Source organism: Leptinotarsa decemlineata, unplaced genomic scaffold, assembly GCF_025532065.1.
Source record: "Leptinotarsa decemlineata unplaced genomic scaffold, Ldec_3_MD MMD2_tig00026336_RagTag_RagTag, whole genome shotgun sequence".
NCBI classification, from domain to species: domain Eukaryota; kingdom Metazoa; phylum Arthropoda; class Insecta; order Coleoptera; family Chrysomelidae; genus Leptinotarsa; species Leptinotarsa decemlineata.
This window is the reverse complement of record NW_027412692.1, coordinates 10,189,753-10,209,269: the sequence shown is the minus strand read 5'-3', so window position 1 is coordinate 10,209,269 and position 19,517 is coordinate 10,189,753. Positions and strand designations below refer to the sequence as shown.

General features: G+C 35.3%; 1 protein-coding gene and 1 long non-coding RNA gene across 3 annotated transcripts in view; one reads left to right on the top strand and one right to left on the bottom strand.

Annotated features, from left to right (window-relative positions):
- ASPP (Ankyrin-repeat, SH3-domain, and Proline-rich-region containing Protein) overlaps window positions 1-19,517 on the top strand; it is a 645,170-nt gene that overhangs the window by 124,197 nt on the left and 501,456 nt on the right. Inside the window, exon 4 of one of the 2 annotated variants that reach the window (XM_074183284.1) lies at window positions 6,035-6,130. The exons of the other annotated variant lie outside the window; for it this stretch is intronic. Coding sequence (XP_074039385.1) covers window positions 6,035-6,130 — 96 coding nt within the window. The remainder of the gene's footprint in view (window positions 1-6,034; window positions 6,131-19,517) is intronic. 2 annotated transcript variants of the gene reach the window in all.
- LOC141485799 (uncharacterized) lies at window positions 912-2,065 on the bottom strand. Its single transcript, XR_012467469.1, has 2 exons — window positions 1,705-2,065; window positions 912-1,645 (listed from the first exon to the last, which is right to left on the bottom strand). It is a non-coding gene; the product is annotated as an uncharacterized lncRNA (long non-coding RNA).

Below are 19,517 nucleotides of genomic sequence, written 5' to 3'. Positions count from 1 at the left end.
CATAAACATATTCTTTGATATATCCCCAGATGAAGAAATCCAGTGTCGTCAGGTGTGGAGAGCGAGGACGAAATTTAAATGGCCCATTGTAGCAAAGCCGCTGATCTTCGAATATCCCATTCAACAACCCAGCAACGGTATCAGTACTATGTACAGGGGCTCCATCCATTTGATACTATAACTTGAAACGGTATTGTTCAGAAACATGCCTTATGGAACCACCAATCACATTTCTAATTATATGCGAATATCTATCGCTATTCAAATTCTCTTCATAAAAATATAAACATAAAATTCGGTCTTCCTTTATAACGCAAAAAACATTAAAACTCCATGAATCCGAAGTTGCGCTGGTGAACGAGCCTTGGATTTTCTGCCGCCCAAAGATGACTATTATGGCGGCTGTACATACCATTCTTGGCAAATTTGGCTTCATCTGTCCATATCATGTTCCTCATGAACTCAGGGTCCTCCTGTATCTTGATAAGAAACCATTCGCAGAATTCCACTCGTGCAGGTAAGTCGTGAGAGGTTTCAGATTTTGAACCTGGTGATATTGAAGGAGACGCCACTTATGTTTGATTAAAATCCGGTTTATTGACGAACATGAAATTCTAAGTGACTTTTCTGCGTCTTTCTACGAATTTTCTGGATAGGCTGTCAAGTAGGCCAAAACTACAATTTCGATGTCCTCATTGTTTACGAGTGTTTTTTTTGTTGATGACAGGCGAAAAAGAGCCGAAATCACAGCAGTTTCTTAGAAGTCTTCTCATAATATTTTTATTTCTGACCGGGATATTATAAGCTTATATCGTCATAGTTACGCTATCAATAAAGAGGGTCATAACTCCCTTGGGACATTATAGATTTTATAATTCCCTCTACCTTTCACAAGTAAAAATAAATAGAAATGAAAACTGAACCATATTTTATTTATTCACGTCATTACAAATAATAAATGTACAATTTTGAAATGTTCCCTGAAAATTACTTCCGCCACTGGAAACAATTTCTTCTTTTGTATGGCTGGAGCTTCTGTTCACTACAGTCGAGGTACCTGCCTCTTCTGATGACAAAGTAGACAACATACGCGCCGTTTTATTTCTCAATTCGATGCTATCCTCCAAATACCCCTCCGCCACCGTGGAACTTTTCCAACCTCCGTGTCTTTTTAAGTTATTCATAGTTGCTCCTGCATTGGCTAGAGCAGTAGCAGAAGTGCGACGAAGGCAATGTCCCGTATAGGAAGATGAGTTTGGCAATCCTAAATACATTGCGATTTTGCTGGGGATTTTCCCAAACATGTTTTTTCCAATTGGCTGAGATGTATTCTGCATCCTCCAAAATAACCCATAATCAAAACAACCTATAACAAAAAAAAGAAAATAAATACACACAAAAAGGAAAATAAGAAAAAAATTACCTTATGCAATAAATGAATATCATTAGGAGCGTCCTTTAGGAATCTGATAACATCTTTAGGAGATAAAACAGCAGACTTTTTCGGCTTATAACTCTTACTCTTCCGTTTCAAAAAAGCCTGTAGTTCATTGAACTTGGTGATATCTCGTTTCTCATGTATAGTCACCATCGATTTTAGCATTGACCATTTAGTCCATAAAGAATTCGGACTATACGTTTCTGACTGAAACGAATAAACACAATTACTACCAAATCTACCGAAAAACATAGAAAATTCCTTACCAGTTCTTGAAAATATGCCAGAAATACAGTTTCAGTGACATCTTTTGGCATAACATTTTTCCGTGTCAGCCAGTCCAGATATATCTTGTATTCTTTTTGGTATACGGCTTCACTTTTCGATGGAATTAATGATTCTCTTGCTTGTCCAGCTTTTTTCAAAATATCCTCCATTATATTTGGGGTAGAAAACACGTTTTCACCGCAAACACAGCTTGATAACAAAGTTCTGTTTATAAACAAGTAACATAGCAACAACCTAGCAACAAGAAAACTCTACTATAATCGACGGTACCTGATTCAAATATACCGGGAAGGTAATGAATTGGTACATTTTTCCGTTTCAAAAATGAACAAAATTTTATTGAAATCGGTCAGAAATAAAATTATCTATGTACCACGGGAATTAATGAGCCTTAATAACCTCAGGCAATTGCTTGAGCCTTAATAACTTTGCCATCGGTAATTAAGGCCCTCCTAATTCCCTTGATACATAATAATAATAATAATAATAATAATAATAAGTTTATTCTCAATAAATTCTCAAAATAATAATAAGTTTCTTAAAATAAAATACAATAATATAATAATAGTGCACTTTCATTCAGAGATATTTCGAATAAACAAGTATCCACTAAGGCAGTGCCTGTGCGTGGGTGATTTACTTATTCCAAATATTGACAATAATTAGTACACTTCAAAATAGGGCTCAGTTGCATTTCTATATGAGAGTTATATGTATAAAATCATGTATAATTCACTAAAATGTTTGTGACATAATAAAATTGTAGTCAATTTAATAAAATTAGGCTAATGAGCCTTACACACAATTATTGAAACATAAATATCATAACATAGGTAACGAACATCAATAATCAACAAAATAAAATATATGGAATATTCTAATATTCAAACAATGAATAACTATTATTGGGTTTGTGTAGATTTGGAAATCTTTCTGCAAAAACACGACAAGTTCTGTCCATTATCTTATTGCATTCACCATAAATGATTATTAAATTCAGGAAATCTTCATTAGAATACCCCAAACGAGACATTTTGCACACATAGAAAACTACGAAATACACGTCAATTATATTCAAATTTTGACATATTTGTTGTAACTTCATTTGTTTTTAAATCTTTCGTGGTTTGGTACTTATTGCTTCGAATGATTTACATGTCAGCAGTTATGTGTAAATTATTACATTTCATTATTTTTCATGCTGTTCTAATAAAGACATATTATTATTATCATTATTATTATTTCAAATGTTTCCCAAAATCGAATAATTCTTGCCAGGGGTGTATTTTAGGTATATGACATTCTTCATGAATTTGATATCCTTTTTTTCGTAGTATCCAAAAATAATAGAGTAGTGTATGGTTTCCATTTGAGGAAATCGTGTTTCATTAGTTTTCTCGATGTTATGTTTTAGGTGGAAATTTCGACCACCCTGTAAATTATTTTCGAAAATTCGATAGACCTGTTCATGACTTGATGCTTAAGGTGTAATTCTGTGAAATTTCACATTTTCAACTGTTACTGTCTATGAGTTATGATTTTTTCGGAGTGGTGCTGTAACTGTCAAATTTTTCAGAAAAAAAGTAATATCTCGAAAATTAACAAATTTGGGTATAGGCATTGTTATACAAAGTAGGCCTAAAATGTGCTGAGAAATTCAAAAATGTAATAAAATACAGGGTGTTTTATTTGCAATAAGAAAGTTGCCCTCAACTTCCGGTATAACGGATAAAATTTATAATAATAATAATAATAGTTCTATCGAAATTATTTGCATTTTTTTTAGTTGCCTCTGCTTTTTCGAAATCAAAGGTTTGTTTAAGAAAATAGCCAAGTGATTGAAATTTTGCACCAGTCATGTTAAAATTTTTAATTTCTCTCTAAAAATGTCCGAATGAGTGAAAATGTATCAGAAAAGTTGAACCCCATAATGAGTTTGTTATGTATACATGAATTGATGACAATTAACCGAACTTGTTTTTTAAAATAAAGGGAATATCTGTCAAAAATAAGCAAAACGTTAACTTTATATTTAATGCATAAAATTTTGCATATGGATATAAAATTGGCGTAGACACAACTTTTTGTTAAATTCGATCTAGATATGCACTTTTTCAATGTTTTTCAAAAAAAAAGTTGAATTTGACAAACACTGAATGTCAGTGGGTCGCAGTTGGCCGCATCATTTTATGTTAAATTTAAAGCACAAACAAGTGCCGAAGTTAAACTTCATTGAAACTTTTCGAAAAAAAGGTTTTCCATATGGTGCGGACTTTAATAGTGACACTGTATGTATAAGAAGAAGGAAATACTATGGTCCCCTTAATTTTTTATAGGAGTTGAATTTTTAACTTCTGATATATCGATAACAATATTATTATGTTTGTAAAAATAAAAAAAAATGTTTGGGAAGAGGAACGTTAAAGTTGCTTACTCGTCAAAGTTTTTATATTTTTTATCTTAATAGTGGCGCCCCCGGGGCAGTAGCCCCACCTTCCCCCCTAAATCCGGTCCTGATTGTATAACTGTATGAGTTGTAGGTTGACGGAAAATTAAAAAATCCCCACCCCAGAAATGAAACATGATCTGAAAACTTACTTGTATTTATTCAAATCAAATTCTTTTGTCAAGTTTATTTTTTTTAAATATGGTAATAATGGTTTCGACTTGCAACTAGTTACATCATTGGTACTACGTTTTCAATATTTTTGATATTGCACTAAAATTGATAGTTTTTTGGAATATTCGAATACAAAAAAAGGCTTTTAAAAGGAAAGTTATGCTCATATTCTTCTACTCAGCTCAGTCATTTATCGACACCCATTAGTGTGGTGGCGATAGTTGATTCACTTCAGGTCCTTTCATCAAAAAATCCACATAAAATCCATTCACAATTTTTTAAAAATTAAACATTTTGAAAAAGATATAGCCTGGTACATTATATTCTTCAGTAGAAAAAATATTAAGTTCTGTATTAATAAACTATTAATAAAGTGTATCCTTTCGAATGCATCAATTATATTCAAATTATCGAAAGAACAAGTAAACAACAATGTGTTTAATTACTCATATATTGGATTAGTTGACTGGACTATAGATGTTGCCAATTCTTTCACCCTTCTCGTTGGCCTCGCGCCTACACACCTTTAACTAATTGAATGGGGCTATAAAATACCTTCATCGTGTCGTGTATCAGCCCCCAATTGAGACTGGAGCTTTAATCGATACAATTTCATCAATCAACTTTGCTATCAGCCATTTGATTGATTGAATTCCCAGATTGCGTGTCCAGTTCTTTGGCGGAGAGAATGATAATTCATTTACTCTTGTTTCAATGGGAGAATTGGAAATTTCACGAGGAGCTTGCATTTTATTTTTGTCGTTTACTTCATCAGCTAAAACAGAGCGTGGATCTTGGTATAGGTTGTCTGTGATCTTTCATTTTTCTTGATTAATGTTCACTTATTCATCAATTTCTATTTTGTTTCCTCAAAGCCATTATGATATGCACTTATTGGTATGTCCTCCAATTCTCTTAGCGATTTGTTTTTCATCTCCTCAATCGTCGCAAAACGCCCTGCTTTCATGGGTCTTTTCAATACTGGGAACAGAAATAAATTGGAGGGGGTCAAATCCGGTGAATACGGTGGCTGTCATTACTGAGATATTACAGTTTAACGTGGACTAATGAAAACGGATACAACTTTTGAAACAACCTAATATACAGGGTCCCTGTAAACCAAACAATGCATTGAAATAAGAACTACTAGTTTTATGAAAAAGCCAATATCTGAAAAACTATTCAGATTAGGTGTGAGAAACCCCAAAATTGAATTAAAGATAGTTGAATTTTATATTGTTCAGCCAAAAAACTTACAAGCTATTCTAATATTTGAAATAACATAGTTATCTTTGTTCGAGATTATGAAAAAGTGACAATGATTTTTGAACTGGTTTTATCGAAATCAATAACCCAAAACATCTTTTATGCTTGTTATTAAGTTTCTAAGTGTACCTAGCATTTTCGTAAAAAATTCAATAACTCGGGAACGGTCATGTTTTTCTGACCTATTCAAAAATGTAACGAAATACAGGGTATTCTTTTTGAAAAAATAAAACTTTGATATGTCACACTTTTCTGGGATACTCTGTAGCCTCCAAAATGATTTCCTTCTGCAGCCCTGATCATTGTACACATATTGAATTTGGGAAATTATCGAAAATGTTGATGATTTGGTTTACAAGGACCGTGTCGTATGGGGTGCCCCACCCTGTATACATATTAACGAATTAATGATTTTTTTTCAGAGTGCCCCCTTGGCAAATTTGATCATCCTTTGGAGGTTCTCCAGAGATGGGGTTCTGGCCGTCTAGTTCTTCGTTACACCGTTCTCAGTGCAAATGGTGAGTTTTTTTATCGATGTCTAGTTTTGAAAGTTGTTGATGATCCACATATTTTGACTTTCTTCCGGGTATCACCATAAATATTCTGTAGTACTTGTCATCAGATATAACTGAAAAAGGTGGTATCTACAACGATGAAAACTGTTTGGCACTACTAAAGTATGGCGTGGAGAAAGTTTTTGTGGAAAATATGTAAAAAATGTGAAGTTGAACGAATATGAGGTTTATGTACAATCAAAAATATTTACATTTCACAGTTTAGGCCTGAAGATCGCAACCAATAAAAACGTTGAGAAAAGGAAGAAAACTGCCATGGAGAATCGTCGAATACCTATTAGGGAAGTTGCTGAGGATGTTTGCATATTAGTTGGCTCATGCCATGCAATTTTTTTCGGAAATTTTGGGCATGAAGCGTGTGGCAGCGAAGTTCTTTCCAAAATAGCTGACCAAAAAACCGTCGCATGAACATGGCTCAGGTTACGACATCGAAACCAAAATCCAATTATACCAATGGAGGAGTTCAGGGGAGCTTTTTTTTATTACCGCGGCGTTTTGCATCAGGAACCCTTGTGACATGGTCGTGCGGTCAAAAATGAGTATTATCTTGAAGTTATTATAGAAAAATATTTCATATTTTCCGCGTCACTATAAGATAAGGCAACTGCTCAGTTGTCATTGCTTGCTCGTAATTTGTTGGCCAAAAACAACACCGTATTCATGCCTCAGCCACCGTATGTACCAGATTTGCCCCCTTACGACTTTATCCTGTTACCATGACGACGATTGAGGAAAATGAAAACCGAATCACTGAGAGAGCTCAAGGACATACGTATCCCGCAAAATCTGAACATTTACTTCATGCTTTGAATCGTAAATAGTGTGTAGCAATTTGTATGAAGATAAAGTGTGAAACCAAGTTGGAAATTCACTTATCTGAATTAAGGAATCCCTTCTGCAAATCCAACTGGGAGAGCGAAAGCGTTGAGCATTTGTGGAATGTATGACGTAAGCGCTGAGCACCGGCGAATAGCGGTAGCGGAAAGCGAAGATTTCGGAAAAGTACATGAAAAACGAATATTTCAAAACTACAGCCACGGGACTGAGTCATGGTCGGTGGGAGAAATCATATCGTGTCTTCACGAGTTTGACACCATCACTAACTGAATACGGTCCTGAATGTGGATGTTCACGCCTCGAATAATCTAACAGACTGATAACAGATTTTTACATATCTATTGCACATCTTGAGGAAGGGTCTTTTCACCGGCCATGACTTAGTCCGGCAGCAGTATGTCCGTGGTGACGCACATGCGCTTAGCACCAATAATTTACGAAATTCAACTTGGATACAGCTTCTAATATTCCGGATGACCAATAAAAAAAAATTAGAATAAGAAAAAAAGAATGTAAACAAAATCAACTCTGCATATTTTTCTTCAAAATCCTCATACTAAAACTACAGTGTGTTAATTAAGTATGTACCATAAATTTAACAGACGATTCTTTAGGTAATTTTAAGAAAAAATGTTCATATAAACATGGATCTGCAAACCCTTCGTTCTCAAGATACAGGGTGTTAAAATAAAAATTTAAAAAAAGTTATTCGTACATATCTTAAATATCCTTTACCTAATTTTGTTGTAATTTGGAAATGGTATTTATAACATTAAGGAGCTAATGTAGCCCGAACGTGATTCAATTTATTAAGTACAGTGGCATCTCGAGCAGGATTTGAACGAATATTTTTGACTTCAAAATGTATGCCTCTGATTTTGTGCAATTTTTATTATTTATTTAGATTGAGCAATTAGAAATACAATTTTTTTGTCTCTCGAATTTTTTTCGTATATTGCTTATTTTTTAGGAAAAAAAGTCGATCTAATTGCATATCCCTGGACCTCACAAGGAATAATATGGGGAATTAAATGTTTCTTCTGGAAATTATTATTTTACAATTTTTCATTACTAATTATGTAACAATAACAACAAATATTAAATAACATTGATATCTAGACTAACGAATTGCACTAATATTTCATTAGTTTGGACTTCCATTGTCTAATATAATATAAATTGATTTGATAACCCTGAGAAAAAAAATCAGGAAGATTAACCGAAAATAACAATTTTAATAAACAAAAAACTGAAATTACAAAGAAATAACATACAACAATCAAACAAATAAAAATTGAAATATTAATAAAAGCTGAAAAATTTGAAAAAATTAAAAATATTATTAACAAAAAATGGAAAAATAAAAATTAAAAGATTTCAAACCAAGTTATGTCACAACGTTTCGATTGTTAGTATCCACAATCGTCTTCGGGTGATGAAGGATTTTGGAAATGGCCTCCTTCGGCTTCAATACAACCGTCTATAGTCTATTTCAAAAGAGTGTAGAGTAATAAATCATGAAGTGTCATAAAATTTGCCTGAATTTCGTTGTCGTCCATGGGCGTAGGCAAATCTTAGGATTATTAAACTTAATAATTAAAGTAAATCAAAAATTACAGACATAGATAATAATAAAAGGCCATTTTTGGGAAGTAATTTGGTCTAAAACTAAGTACCTACATGTATTTAGGTAAGTAAAATTTCTTAAAAAAAGATTAAGATTAATTTTAGTGGTTCTTGTAAACTTATTTAATATGCAATTTGGGTTCATATACTTGAGCATGATTTCTCAAAAAAGGGTTAACACTTAGTACCGAGGTGCCATGTCATTATAATAATCCCTTTTTGACCCTGCCCATCAATCATGCAATACCTATTAAACCCAGGTAATTAAGAAAAAGGGTTTTAATATATTGTAATGGTGTCTTAAACATTCGAGTTATAATAGTAATTGTTACTACACCAATTAAACGTACAGTGATATTGTGATATAGAAATAGTGAAAAAGTTATAAAATGGGGACATTTACTCCAAAGAAAAGAAGTGTAAAAAATTCTCCGCTATCTGTTTGCGAAAAAGTTATAATTTTAAATGTATATGATTGCATAAAACACGATCACCCTAGTTTGTCTGTGCAAGAAAGTGTTGAGCGATGTGCCCGAATGACTGGAATTGGACAGTCCACGATTTTTAAATTATTGCGAGAAAGAAAGATATCAGGCCAGGTAAGTCCATGCAAGAGAAAATCAGGAAGACCATTAAAAATCTTAGATGAAGACACCAAATGTGACATTCGAAGAAAAGTTCATTCGTTTTATTTTAAAAAGGAAATACCCACTCTTGAAAAAATATTTATCGAGATAAGCCAAGATAACGATATTCCTTTGATATCCAGAAAACTTTTATGGAAAACTTTAAAAAGTATGAATTTTGCCTGGGAAAAGCACAATCGAAAGGCACTATTACTGGAAAGTGATGAAATTGTTTGCTGGAGACGAAAATATTTGACAACTATAAAGCAGTACCGCAGAGAGCAAAAGAAAATTTTTTATCTTGATGAGACGTGGATAAACGAAGGTTATATAGTCAAAAAAATGTGGCAAGATAAAAATATAACAAGTTCTCGCCAAGCTTTCATAGAAGGCCTTTCGACGGGTATTAAAGTGCCTTCGGGAAAAGGGAAGAGGCTTATAATTGCTCACATTGGAAGCGAAGACGGATTTTTGAAAGAAGGTTTGTTAAGCTTTGAGTCGTGCCGGACGGGAGATTATCATGAGGACATGAATTCGGATGTCTTCGAAGACTACTTCGGGGAAATGTTAAAATTTCTTTCAGCTGATTCGGTCGTGGTTATGGATAATGCAAGCTACCATTCAAGGCGCTTAGAGAAGGTACCAACTTCAGCTTGGAGAAAGCAAGAAATTATTAACTGGCTGTCAAATAAAGGTATTCAGTTTGAGACGAATTCAGTAAAGAAGGAACTACTAGCCATAGTAAAACAACATAAATCTCGCTTCATGAAATATGCCGTAGAAGATGTAGCAGAAAAGTATAAAGTAACTGTGCTGCGCCTACCGCCATATCATTGCGAATTAAATCCTATAGAACTTATATGGGCACAAGTTAAAGGATATGTTGCAAGGCACAATACCACATTTAAAATGAAAGATGTCAAGGTATTGTTTGATCAAGCCATTATGGAAATCACATCAGAAAACTGGCAAAAAGCAATCCAGCATGTTTCAAAAGAGGAAGATAAAATGTGGGAACTGGACAACTTGGTCGATCAGGTGGTTGACCCTATAATTATAACACCAGGGGATGATGACAGTTCTTCGGATGAAGACTATACTGATGTAGAATAATTTAATTGAATTGTAAATATACTGTAGCGGGATAAGCAATCTGGACAGAGACCAGTGTATCAGTGACAGTGACACTTTTGCTTAGGTTAGGGTTTAGAATTAAGGGTAGTCTGAATAATTATTTTCTCGGAAGGTTCTCGAAAATTGTACCTAGTAATCTCTAGAACATTCAATTAGGGTATAAATAGAGTGTTGTTAAACGTTACGGGAAGTTCACAGTTTTAGTATTGTTCAAGTATCAAATTGTAATAACGTATCCAGTAAAGTTCTTGTCGTTTTTGTGAATAAATTGATTTAAAGTCCCCACAAGTGTTTCAATACGTAAAGTTCGTTCGTGTGTGTTTGTGAGTATTTCCCGATTTCGGTTCGTATATATTTTATTGTTACATTTTATATTTTTTTAATAACACTGTTCTGCTGTATTAAATTTTTATTTCCTTTAATATAATTTTTATGAATGCATATTCTTTTGGCAATTATCCCACTAGCGCGCCTCTGGCTCAGTATTTATCCGTCGATAACAATGGACAAATCCCTTAAAACAGGGTGATACCTACCTGCTCTTTATGAAACGACATAATTTTGCAATGCGGACTAGGGAAGTGACAGAATTTATTGACGGATCACCCTGTAGCGCTTTTGAATACTTAATGAGATTTTATTACTCTACACTCTTTTAAAATAGACTATAGCCGCCGCATCATTGAATTTCGCACTCTTCTGAAAATACCTGTCGTAATTTTTATTATGTCACATGAATTAATGATTGTATTCCGTGAATCCTCTTCACTTTGAATAGCAGTTTTGTATATCAACACTTTAAGGTGTCCCCAGAGAAAATAATCTGAGGCATTATTTCCAAAAGAAACATTTAATTCCCCATATTATTCCTTGTGAGGTCCAGGGATATGCAATTAGGTCGACTTTTTTTTCTTAAAAACTAAGCAAGATACGAAAAAAATTTAGGAGACAAAAAAGTTGTATTTGTAATTGCCTCATTCAAAAAATTATGAAAAAGTCAGTGGCGTACATTTTTAAGTCAAAAATATTCGTTCAAATTCCGCTCGAGACGCCACTGGACTTAATAAATTGAATCACGTTCGGGCTACATTAGCTCCTTAATGTTATAAATACCATTACCGAATTACAAAAAAAATTAGGTAAAGGATATTTAAGATATTTACGAATAACTTTTTTTAATTTTCATTTTAACACCCTGTATCTTGAGAACGAAGGATTTGCGGACCCATGTTTATATGAACATTTCGTCGTAAAATTACCTAAGGAATCGTCTGTTGAATTTATGGTACATACTTAATTACCACCCTGTATAGTGAGCAAAAACTGAACATAACGTTATACAATAAATTGATGTGTGATGTGATGTGTGACATAATTTGAGACGTATTTTTTTTTCGAGAGCAAGTTTGCAAACATGTTTTTTTACTAATAATTCATTTCCTAATAGTTTCATTTTCCAGGCACGCCAATGTATAGTTGTTGCTCTATGTAGCGATGTTTTGCTTCTTTCGCGCTGCAGGATTTGACTAATGATGATCCAGGTAGGTCATGAAATCAGATGTGCATACATTTCTCGGCGATATGTCTCTGTAATGTGACGTTTTATGTATTTGGCCCATCTCGCTACGCGCTAGACGGCTTTTCCATATACGACGGGATTTATGCTTTTTGATGTATGGATTCCATATACATTATTACCGACAGGAGTATCGTTAGGGTTATCCGTTCCCATATTGGATCTGTCTTTCCACTGAGAGATGCTTCAAAGTAGAAGTCAGTCAGAATAAATAAAGGACAAGAAACATTTGATTTAGAACGTAGACGTTTCACCGAATAATCTGAAGATATGACGTACAATGTGTCAAAAATAAGGAGAAACAGCATGAGAAAATCGGAAACCGCAAAAGATACAAAGTCAGTTGAATTAGGAAAAAAATTACCGTTTTACAGTTTTCAAATTTACTAATTGAACGATTATAATGATACATCAGCAAAAATGTCGTGAAAAAGGGTGATTCCTTCTGGTTTTTCTGTTTGTCTGAACCATGAAAGATTTTTTCCTGGACCTTAAAATAGTGAAATTGTTGATGGTTTTTCGGAGGCAACACGTTGGATTGGAAATATGTGATAGTCAACAGATGAAGCTTGAGAATTGGCAGTAAAGTTTTTTTCAATATCTCCTTCAATGAGGTCGTAAAAAAATTTAAGAAGATGGTGAATTTTGGTTCATTCGAATAACTATGAAACTAACTCACAAATTTTCATAACGTAATAAAATAAGATCTCAAATGAGCAAATAAGCAAGAATCAAATGTATTGCTTCGCTCATGACAGCACACTTGTTTCGTCATTCCATTTGGATTCAACGACATCGTCCGCTTCACTGGCAGCAGAAGGTTGCATATCTTGATGAGGATCTAGAAGTGATTTCGAATTGGGGTGAAAATAATCAGGTTCAATCCAATGCCACAAAAACCCAGGCATCGGTTTTCTCCAAAAAGATAAATGTTTCTGAACCGGATATAATAATGTCAGTACAGACAATTCCACTTTCTGCTTCGATAAGTTTGTAGGGGATTAAAATAGACACCAAAATGTCTTGGCATAATCATGTCACTGGAATTGCAAAGGCTGCTTCTCAACAGCTTAGATCACTGTTCTAAACCAGAAAACTGTACACACCTCAGCAACTTTTGATGCTTCATAAAGCTCAGATCAGCCTTCTTTGGAATATTGTTCTCATGTATGGAGGTCCGCCCCTAAGTATACCCTGAAGCTGCTGGATTCCATCCAGAAAAGGGCCATCCGCCTGATTGGAGACGCGAACATCTCGTGCGACCTTGATAGCCTAGAATATCGAAGGAAGGTTGAAGATTTGTCTCTTTACTATATATAACAATTTTCAATCGGAGGTGATTCATTAGCAACGTCGAACTTGAAGTGACCAACGTATAATCCTCTTACCAACTCTGCTCATGCTAGTTCTGTCTTGAACACCAATACGGAACTAATTGCCCCAACCAGGGATACCAGAGCCGACTGATACGGAAGGCAATAGAAATCCACAAACATACAGATGATTTTAACAGAAAAGAAAAAGTTGTGAATACTCAAGGAAACTCATTTTCACCATTCGATAATTTATAGAGAGGTGATAGAGATTCAGAAGCACATGAATAAATTAAACAGAATGGAAACTAATGAACACATTTAAAATCTGGCTACCTGTCTTTAATTATACACAAACATGGTCATGTAATCCAATCAAGAGGAACAAAGCTACGCTCATCTATGACAATATGGAACCGAAGACAAATTCCAGCGTTGAAGTTTCTGAGTTGAGAATTGATAATAATAATAGCACTTTGACTATTACCTCATCGCATATACTGCAGTAGTAGACGAATCGTCTGGCATAAAACCTGCAAACCACGGCCATTAAACCCGGAAGAAAGCTTTGATGACACCTTCATAATATGGAACCATGGGAATGCAGAACTAGGCACTTTCCTGAAGCACATCAACAACGTGAGTCCTTTCATCACGTTCACAATGGAGAAGGAAGTCCACAACGAGTTGCCTTTCTTGGACGTATTGGTCAAGAGGGCCGATACTGAATGGGAAACATCTGTATATCGAAAACCCACTCACACAGGACGGTATCTGAACCAGAAATCCAACCACCATCAATCGACTAAGAGAGGAATCATCAAGACTCTACTAGACCGTGCTTTCGGGCTCTGTAATACAAAGGAAGATCTCGAAAGGAAACTAGGCATCATCATAAATGACCTTCAACGGAATGGTTACTCCAGAGTGATGGTAGAACAGGTTTTAGCTAGAAGATAGCAAGAGCTCCACAAGTAAGAGAAGCCGCCACAACCAGTATTTGTACTTCCCTACATCAGAGGATTATCGGAAAGGATAAGAAGGAGTGGGTCCAAGTATAACATCAGGAACTACTTTAGATCTGGGAACACTATCCGTAGCAGCCTCACGAAAACCAGGCCACCAAACGCAGACTGGGATTCCAAGAATTGCATTTACCGAATACCCTGCGAGTGCGGAGATTCATACATCGGTGAAACTAAGAGGTCATTGAAAGTTCGCATTGATGAGCACAGGAAACACACACAGCGAGGAGGAACCAGCAAATCCGGAATAGCAGAGCATGTTTGGACTCATCAACATAACATCAAGTGGGCTCAAGCTGAAATCATCCACAAGGAGGAACACTGGTTTAGAAAAAAATTCAAAGGTGCCACGTATATGTTGTTCAACAATGCATTTAGCCAAGCTAGCGTAGAGATACGTAACCTATGGAAACCTTTTATCAAGTGGAAAACGACCAACCTCCGCCAAACGGTCATCTCTCGCCAAAACCAATAAAGCGGAGAGAGGGAAGAGGGGATAGATGAAAGCACTCGAAAGACCTATAAATGGTCAAATCTCGGAGGAATAGGTCCAGTTATCACCCGAAGACGATTGTGGATACCAACAATCGAAACGTCGTGACGTAACTTGGTTTGGAATCTTTCAATTTCTAGTTTAATTTCTTGTTAATAGTATTTTTTAAGTTTCAGGTTGTATTAACTTTTCAATTTTTTTATTTTTTTGGTTATTGCTTGTAGGTTATCTCTTTGTAATTTCAGTTTTTTGTTTAATAAAATTGTTATTTTTCGGTTAATCTTTTTTAATTTCTTTCAGCGATTTCAAATCTCTTTATCTTATTATTTTCAAAGCCCTTTGTTCTTATTTAATAATGGTGTTTCGTGTGCATTCCACACGACCCGGTTTCATTCATAATATACCAATTAGTCCAACCATAGGAAAAGTGACAATAGTTGGAAGTCATGCTGTAAGACTCACCGGGGCATAAAGTTCCAATTAGTCCGCCACTTCATATACAATTCTCTGAACTAGAAACATGCAGAATGAGCCGAGTTAACAGCAACACTCTGCTCTCAAATAACCTTCTCTTTTTGAAGATACGAACTCGTACAGTACAGACATTTTCATTCTGTCCCCGACATGTTATTTCATTAATTTCGAATAAAACTTTGTCGGAACGCGGCAACAATTTCACTTCTCTGGCATGAATGTGTCATATTATTTCAGGAGGGCTTATCCTGGGATTTCAAGGGTCGCTCCTATAAAGCCCTTGCCGAGACAGGCTGAATTAAAGTGATATTCGGGGAAATTGTGCTTTAAAATTTGAACAAATGAGGTGCGTCTGTTTGATAAAACCACGATAACAACTTTTGAGTCTGGATATTTAGAAGAGGCCGGGAAGGATTTTAACAGCTCAGGTCACCTCACCTATATAGTCCATTGGAAATCTTAAGGTTTTAGCTGAATATGATTGGTTACTCCATTGGCATTATCAGAGGATACCAGGTTAGGTCATGTCTAAAGCGAGGCGGTCCATTTAACCGCTGCAACACGAGGAGGTCTATCATGGCCTAAATCAACTCAAACTCGACCACCTTCCAATCATAACATGATGATCTTTCATCTTGTGGCGAAAGTGCTGAACACTTAAATGTGATTTGATCCACGGCGAAGCAGTTATAAAGTATGTGCAGTGTTTGACTATCTTTCAAACATAAACGGTATGTACTGTCTTTTGATAGCCCAAGTCTCAAATGAAGACTCAGATGATAGTGACCTGTGAGTAAACCTATCCTGGATGTAGGTCATACCTGCTGAAGTGTACCAAATACCTTGGAATGGGTCAATCTTGGTAGATTCTGCCAGAAGCTCCAAATGCCTCTTGAACTCTAGGTATTCAGTGTTGATTGGACATAGCCTGAAACGACACCAGTGATAGGTTTTGATTCGATGAAACCACTTACAGCGCCTAATCTTGCAAGAGAGTCAGCAGCTTTATCACCATCCACGTCAGTTTGGCTTATAATTCAGACCAGAGACAATTTCTCGGGAGTTTCATTTTTTGGGAGGTTATCAGCCTCTTCTATAGGGTCTTGGCAAATTTTGCATCGTGATTCTAGCCTGTAGCCGTACAATATTCAACTGACGCAAGAACTGAAGGTGAACAACCATAGACAACGACGTGTGTTCACTCAATGGGCTCTGGAGCAGGTAGTATCTCGCCCTAATTTTCATCGAAAAATCATCTTCACCGATGAGGGCCATTTCTGGACGGATAGATACGTGAACAAACGAAATTGTCAAATTTGAGATGATACCAATCTACATGAGATCCAAAAGTGTCCAATGCATTCCGAAAAAGTCACTATTTGGTGTGGATATTGTGCTGGCGGCGTCATCAGTCGATATTTCTTTGAGAACGACGTTGGCTGATGACTCCCAACTTTTTTTGGACGTTTTGTATGAGCGATTCGAGGGCATGGTCATCCCACGTGGAGATTATGTGAACTGACCACCGAGATGGTGCGATTTGACTTCGTTAGACTTCTTTGTGGGGTTTTCTTGAGTCAGCCGCAGGTGAATACGAATGAGCCGCAGACCACAACGGTTTCTGAAAGCTAACATAACCCATGCCATAGGTCAAATGCAGCCTGATTCATCCAGAGTCATGGAACATAATAATTTGTCTTGTTTGATTGTTTATGAATAAGTGGAAAATTTAATTTTCTCAATTTTTCCAGCGAGGTATTTTTTCTGAAAGTTGTTATGGAAATTCGTCAAATCACTCACTGCTCACTGCTCTCTCCTTCACTGTTAAGGCCAGTAATGTGGAAAAACAATTCATGGCTTTTGCATCACTATAATTCACCTGCCAAAAACAACTCCGTAATCATGCCTCAACCACCACAAAAACCGAATCCCTGAGAGAGCTCGAAGAACTACCAAAAAGTGCATACCAAATCTGCTTCGATAACTGGAAAAAACGCTGATACAAGTGTATTATATCTGAAGGTGACTATTTTGAAGGGAACAACATAGAAATGAATGAATGACATTCGAGAGCATTGCTGGATTCTATTTTCTGGAACGGTTGATGATAATTCAGGTGGAAAAGCACAAAAGGCATATTTTTTTCTAGATGTGTTGTTGATGGAGTTTCAAGACCGTTGTTTTGGAAGGTACTGTAATTTTCAAAGCTATGTATTGGGCAATATCTCATATTGAAGCCATTCTTGATGGTTTTGCAGATTTCTTCAGTGGTTCCTATATAGTGTCAACATCAAGTGACCATGCGAACAACAGTAGTGATATTTCCAGATTAGTAATCAAAAACTTCAGTATTGAAGATGTTTATCATACCCTAAAAAATTAAAGCCTGAATTTACTGTGGGACCTGTTCATACTACAGCATTCATCATTAAATATTGTGCCTCAGCCCTGGTTGAACTACTAACAACTCTAATTAATATATGCCTGAAATCATCTGTACCATCAATATGGAAAATGTCGAAAGTCTACCCAATTTTCAAAAAAGGAGATAAAAGTGAGATAAAAAATTATAGACCAAATTCTGTCATATGCAACTTTTGTAAAGTGTTTGAGTTGATTCTTGAGAAGACAATATATTGTCATGTCAGCAACATTATTAGCCCCAATCAACACGGTTTCATGAAAGGACGTTCACCCACAACCAACCTTGTAACAATCACTCAATATATTGTGGGGGGGTATTGATTGTCAGTCTCAGACTGACTGATTTTTCTAAAGAGTTCGACAGACTTGGACATAGTATCCTGCTCAACAAGCTTTCTACTTTTGAGTTATCATCCAATGAATTAATTACCCTCTTCAAATCGTATTTTTACTACAGTAAACAGTACATCCAATGGCCTCAAGTCTATCGAATATATAGCTACATCTGGTGTACCACAAGGATAAAATCTAGGACTCCTACTGTTCAATATGTTCATTAATGATATCAAAGCTGAGATTGATGTCAATTTCCTTTTATACTCAAATGACTTGAAACTCATCACAATATAACATGTTCTAATGATTGCGAACGTCTCGCCCTGAATTTAAATCGCGTTGCTATATGATGTCGGAAAAATAATCTATCTCTCAACATATCCAAATTTAATTTAATGTCTTACTCACTGAAGACGAACTTGAATTTACACAACTACGTCATGAACAATCAAGTTCTGGAGCGTCCTGACACACTCACTGCTTTAGGTGTTACTTTTGATTCATCCCTCTCTTTCAATAAACATATTGACACTACTCTAACAGCAGCTTATCGCATGTATGAATTCTTAGTTAGAAATACAAAAGACTTCATGACCTTCAACTTCAACATTGAAATTACTTTATTTAACTTTTGTTCGATCTAGGCTGGAATATGCATCTGTCTTGTGGAGTCCCTACTATCAGGTTCAAATAAATTAAGTAGAAGCCCTACAAAGGCGCTTCCTAAAATATATGTCCTTTAAACTTGAAGGCACGTATCCTACTGTAGGAATACGTGGAATTGAAACTCACAATTTTTATAGTTTCGAGGTGAGGCGTAAATATTATTCATTTCTTTTTTTATTCAAGGTCATAAACAATATCATTACCTGCTCTCAACTGTTACCTATGTTGAATTTTTGGGTTCCTAGACGGTCATCTAGGAATAGTGTCACATTTTATCTCAACACTCCGCGTACAAATATAAAGAAAAAATCTCCAATTTATACAATGTGCGATACCCCTAATTCTGTTAACCATGTCCTAGATATATTCAACTGTCAGATTATACAAATCAAAAGACGTTTCTTAGATAACTGACAGTTCCGTTTTCAATTTTTTTTATATAGATTCACAAATTATATTATGTAAGTACATATTTGTAAATGCCACTGTTACTCCCTATTCTGTAATTGGGTTCATCCTGTAAAATAGTGTAAGAAATAAATAAATAAATATTGAGAAAATTATTTCCTATTTACAAATAACGGAATATAAATAAGAAACCGGCAAGTATCATTTGAACATGTCGTGATTTGTCATATATTTCTTTCCACTGGATTCGATATTTTTGAAACACCGTTTCGGTCTCTGTTAGTACGAGCAAGTTTTTCATCTCAGAAGTGAACACGTCTTTTCTATTGTTTGTCTTGGAATATTAAATCAGTGTTCTTCGAAGAACATACTAAGTTTATGTTTCCATCTTT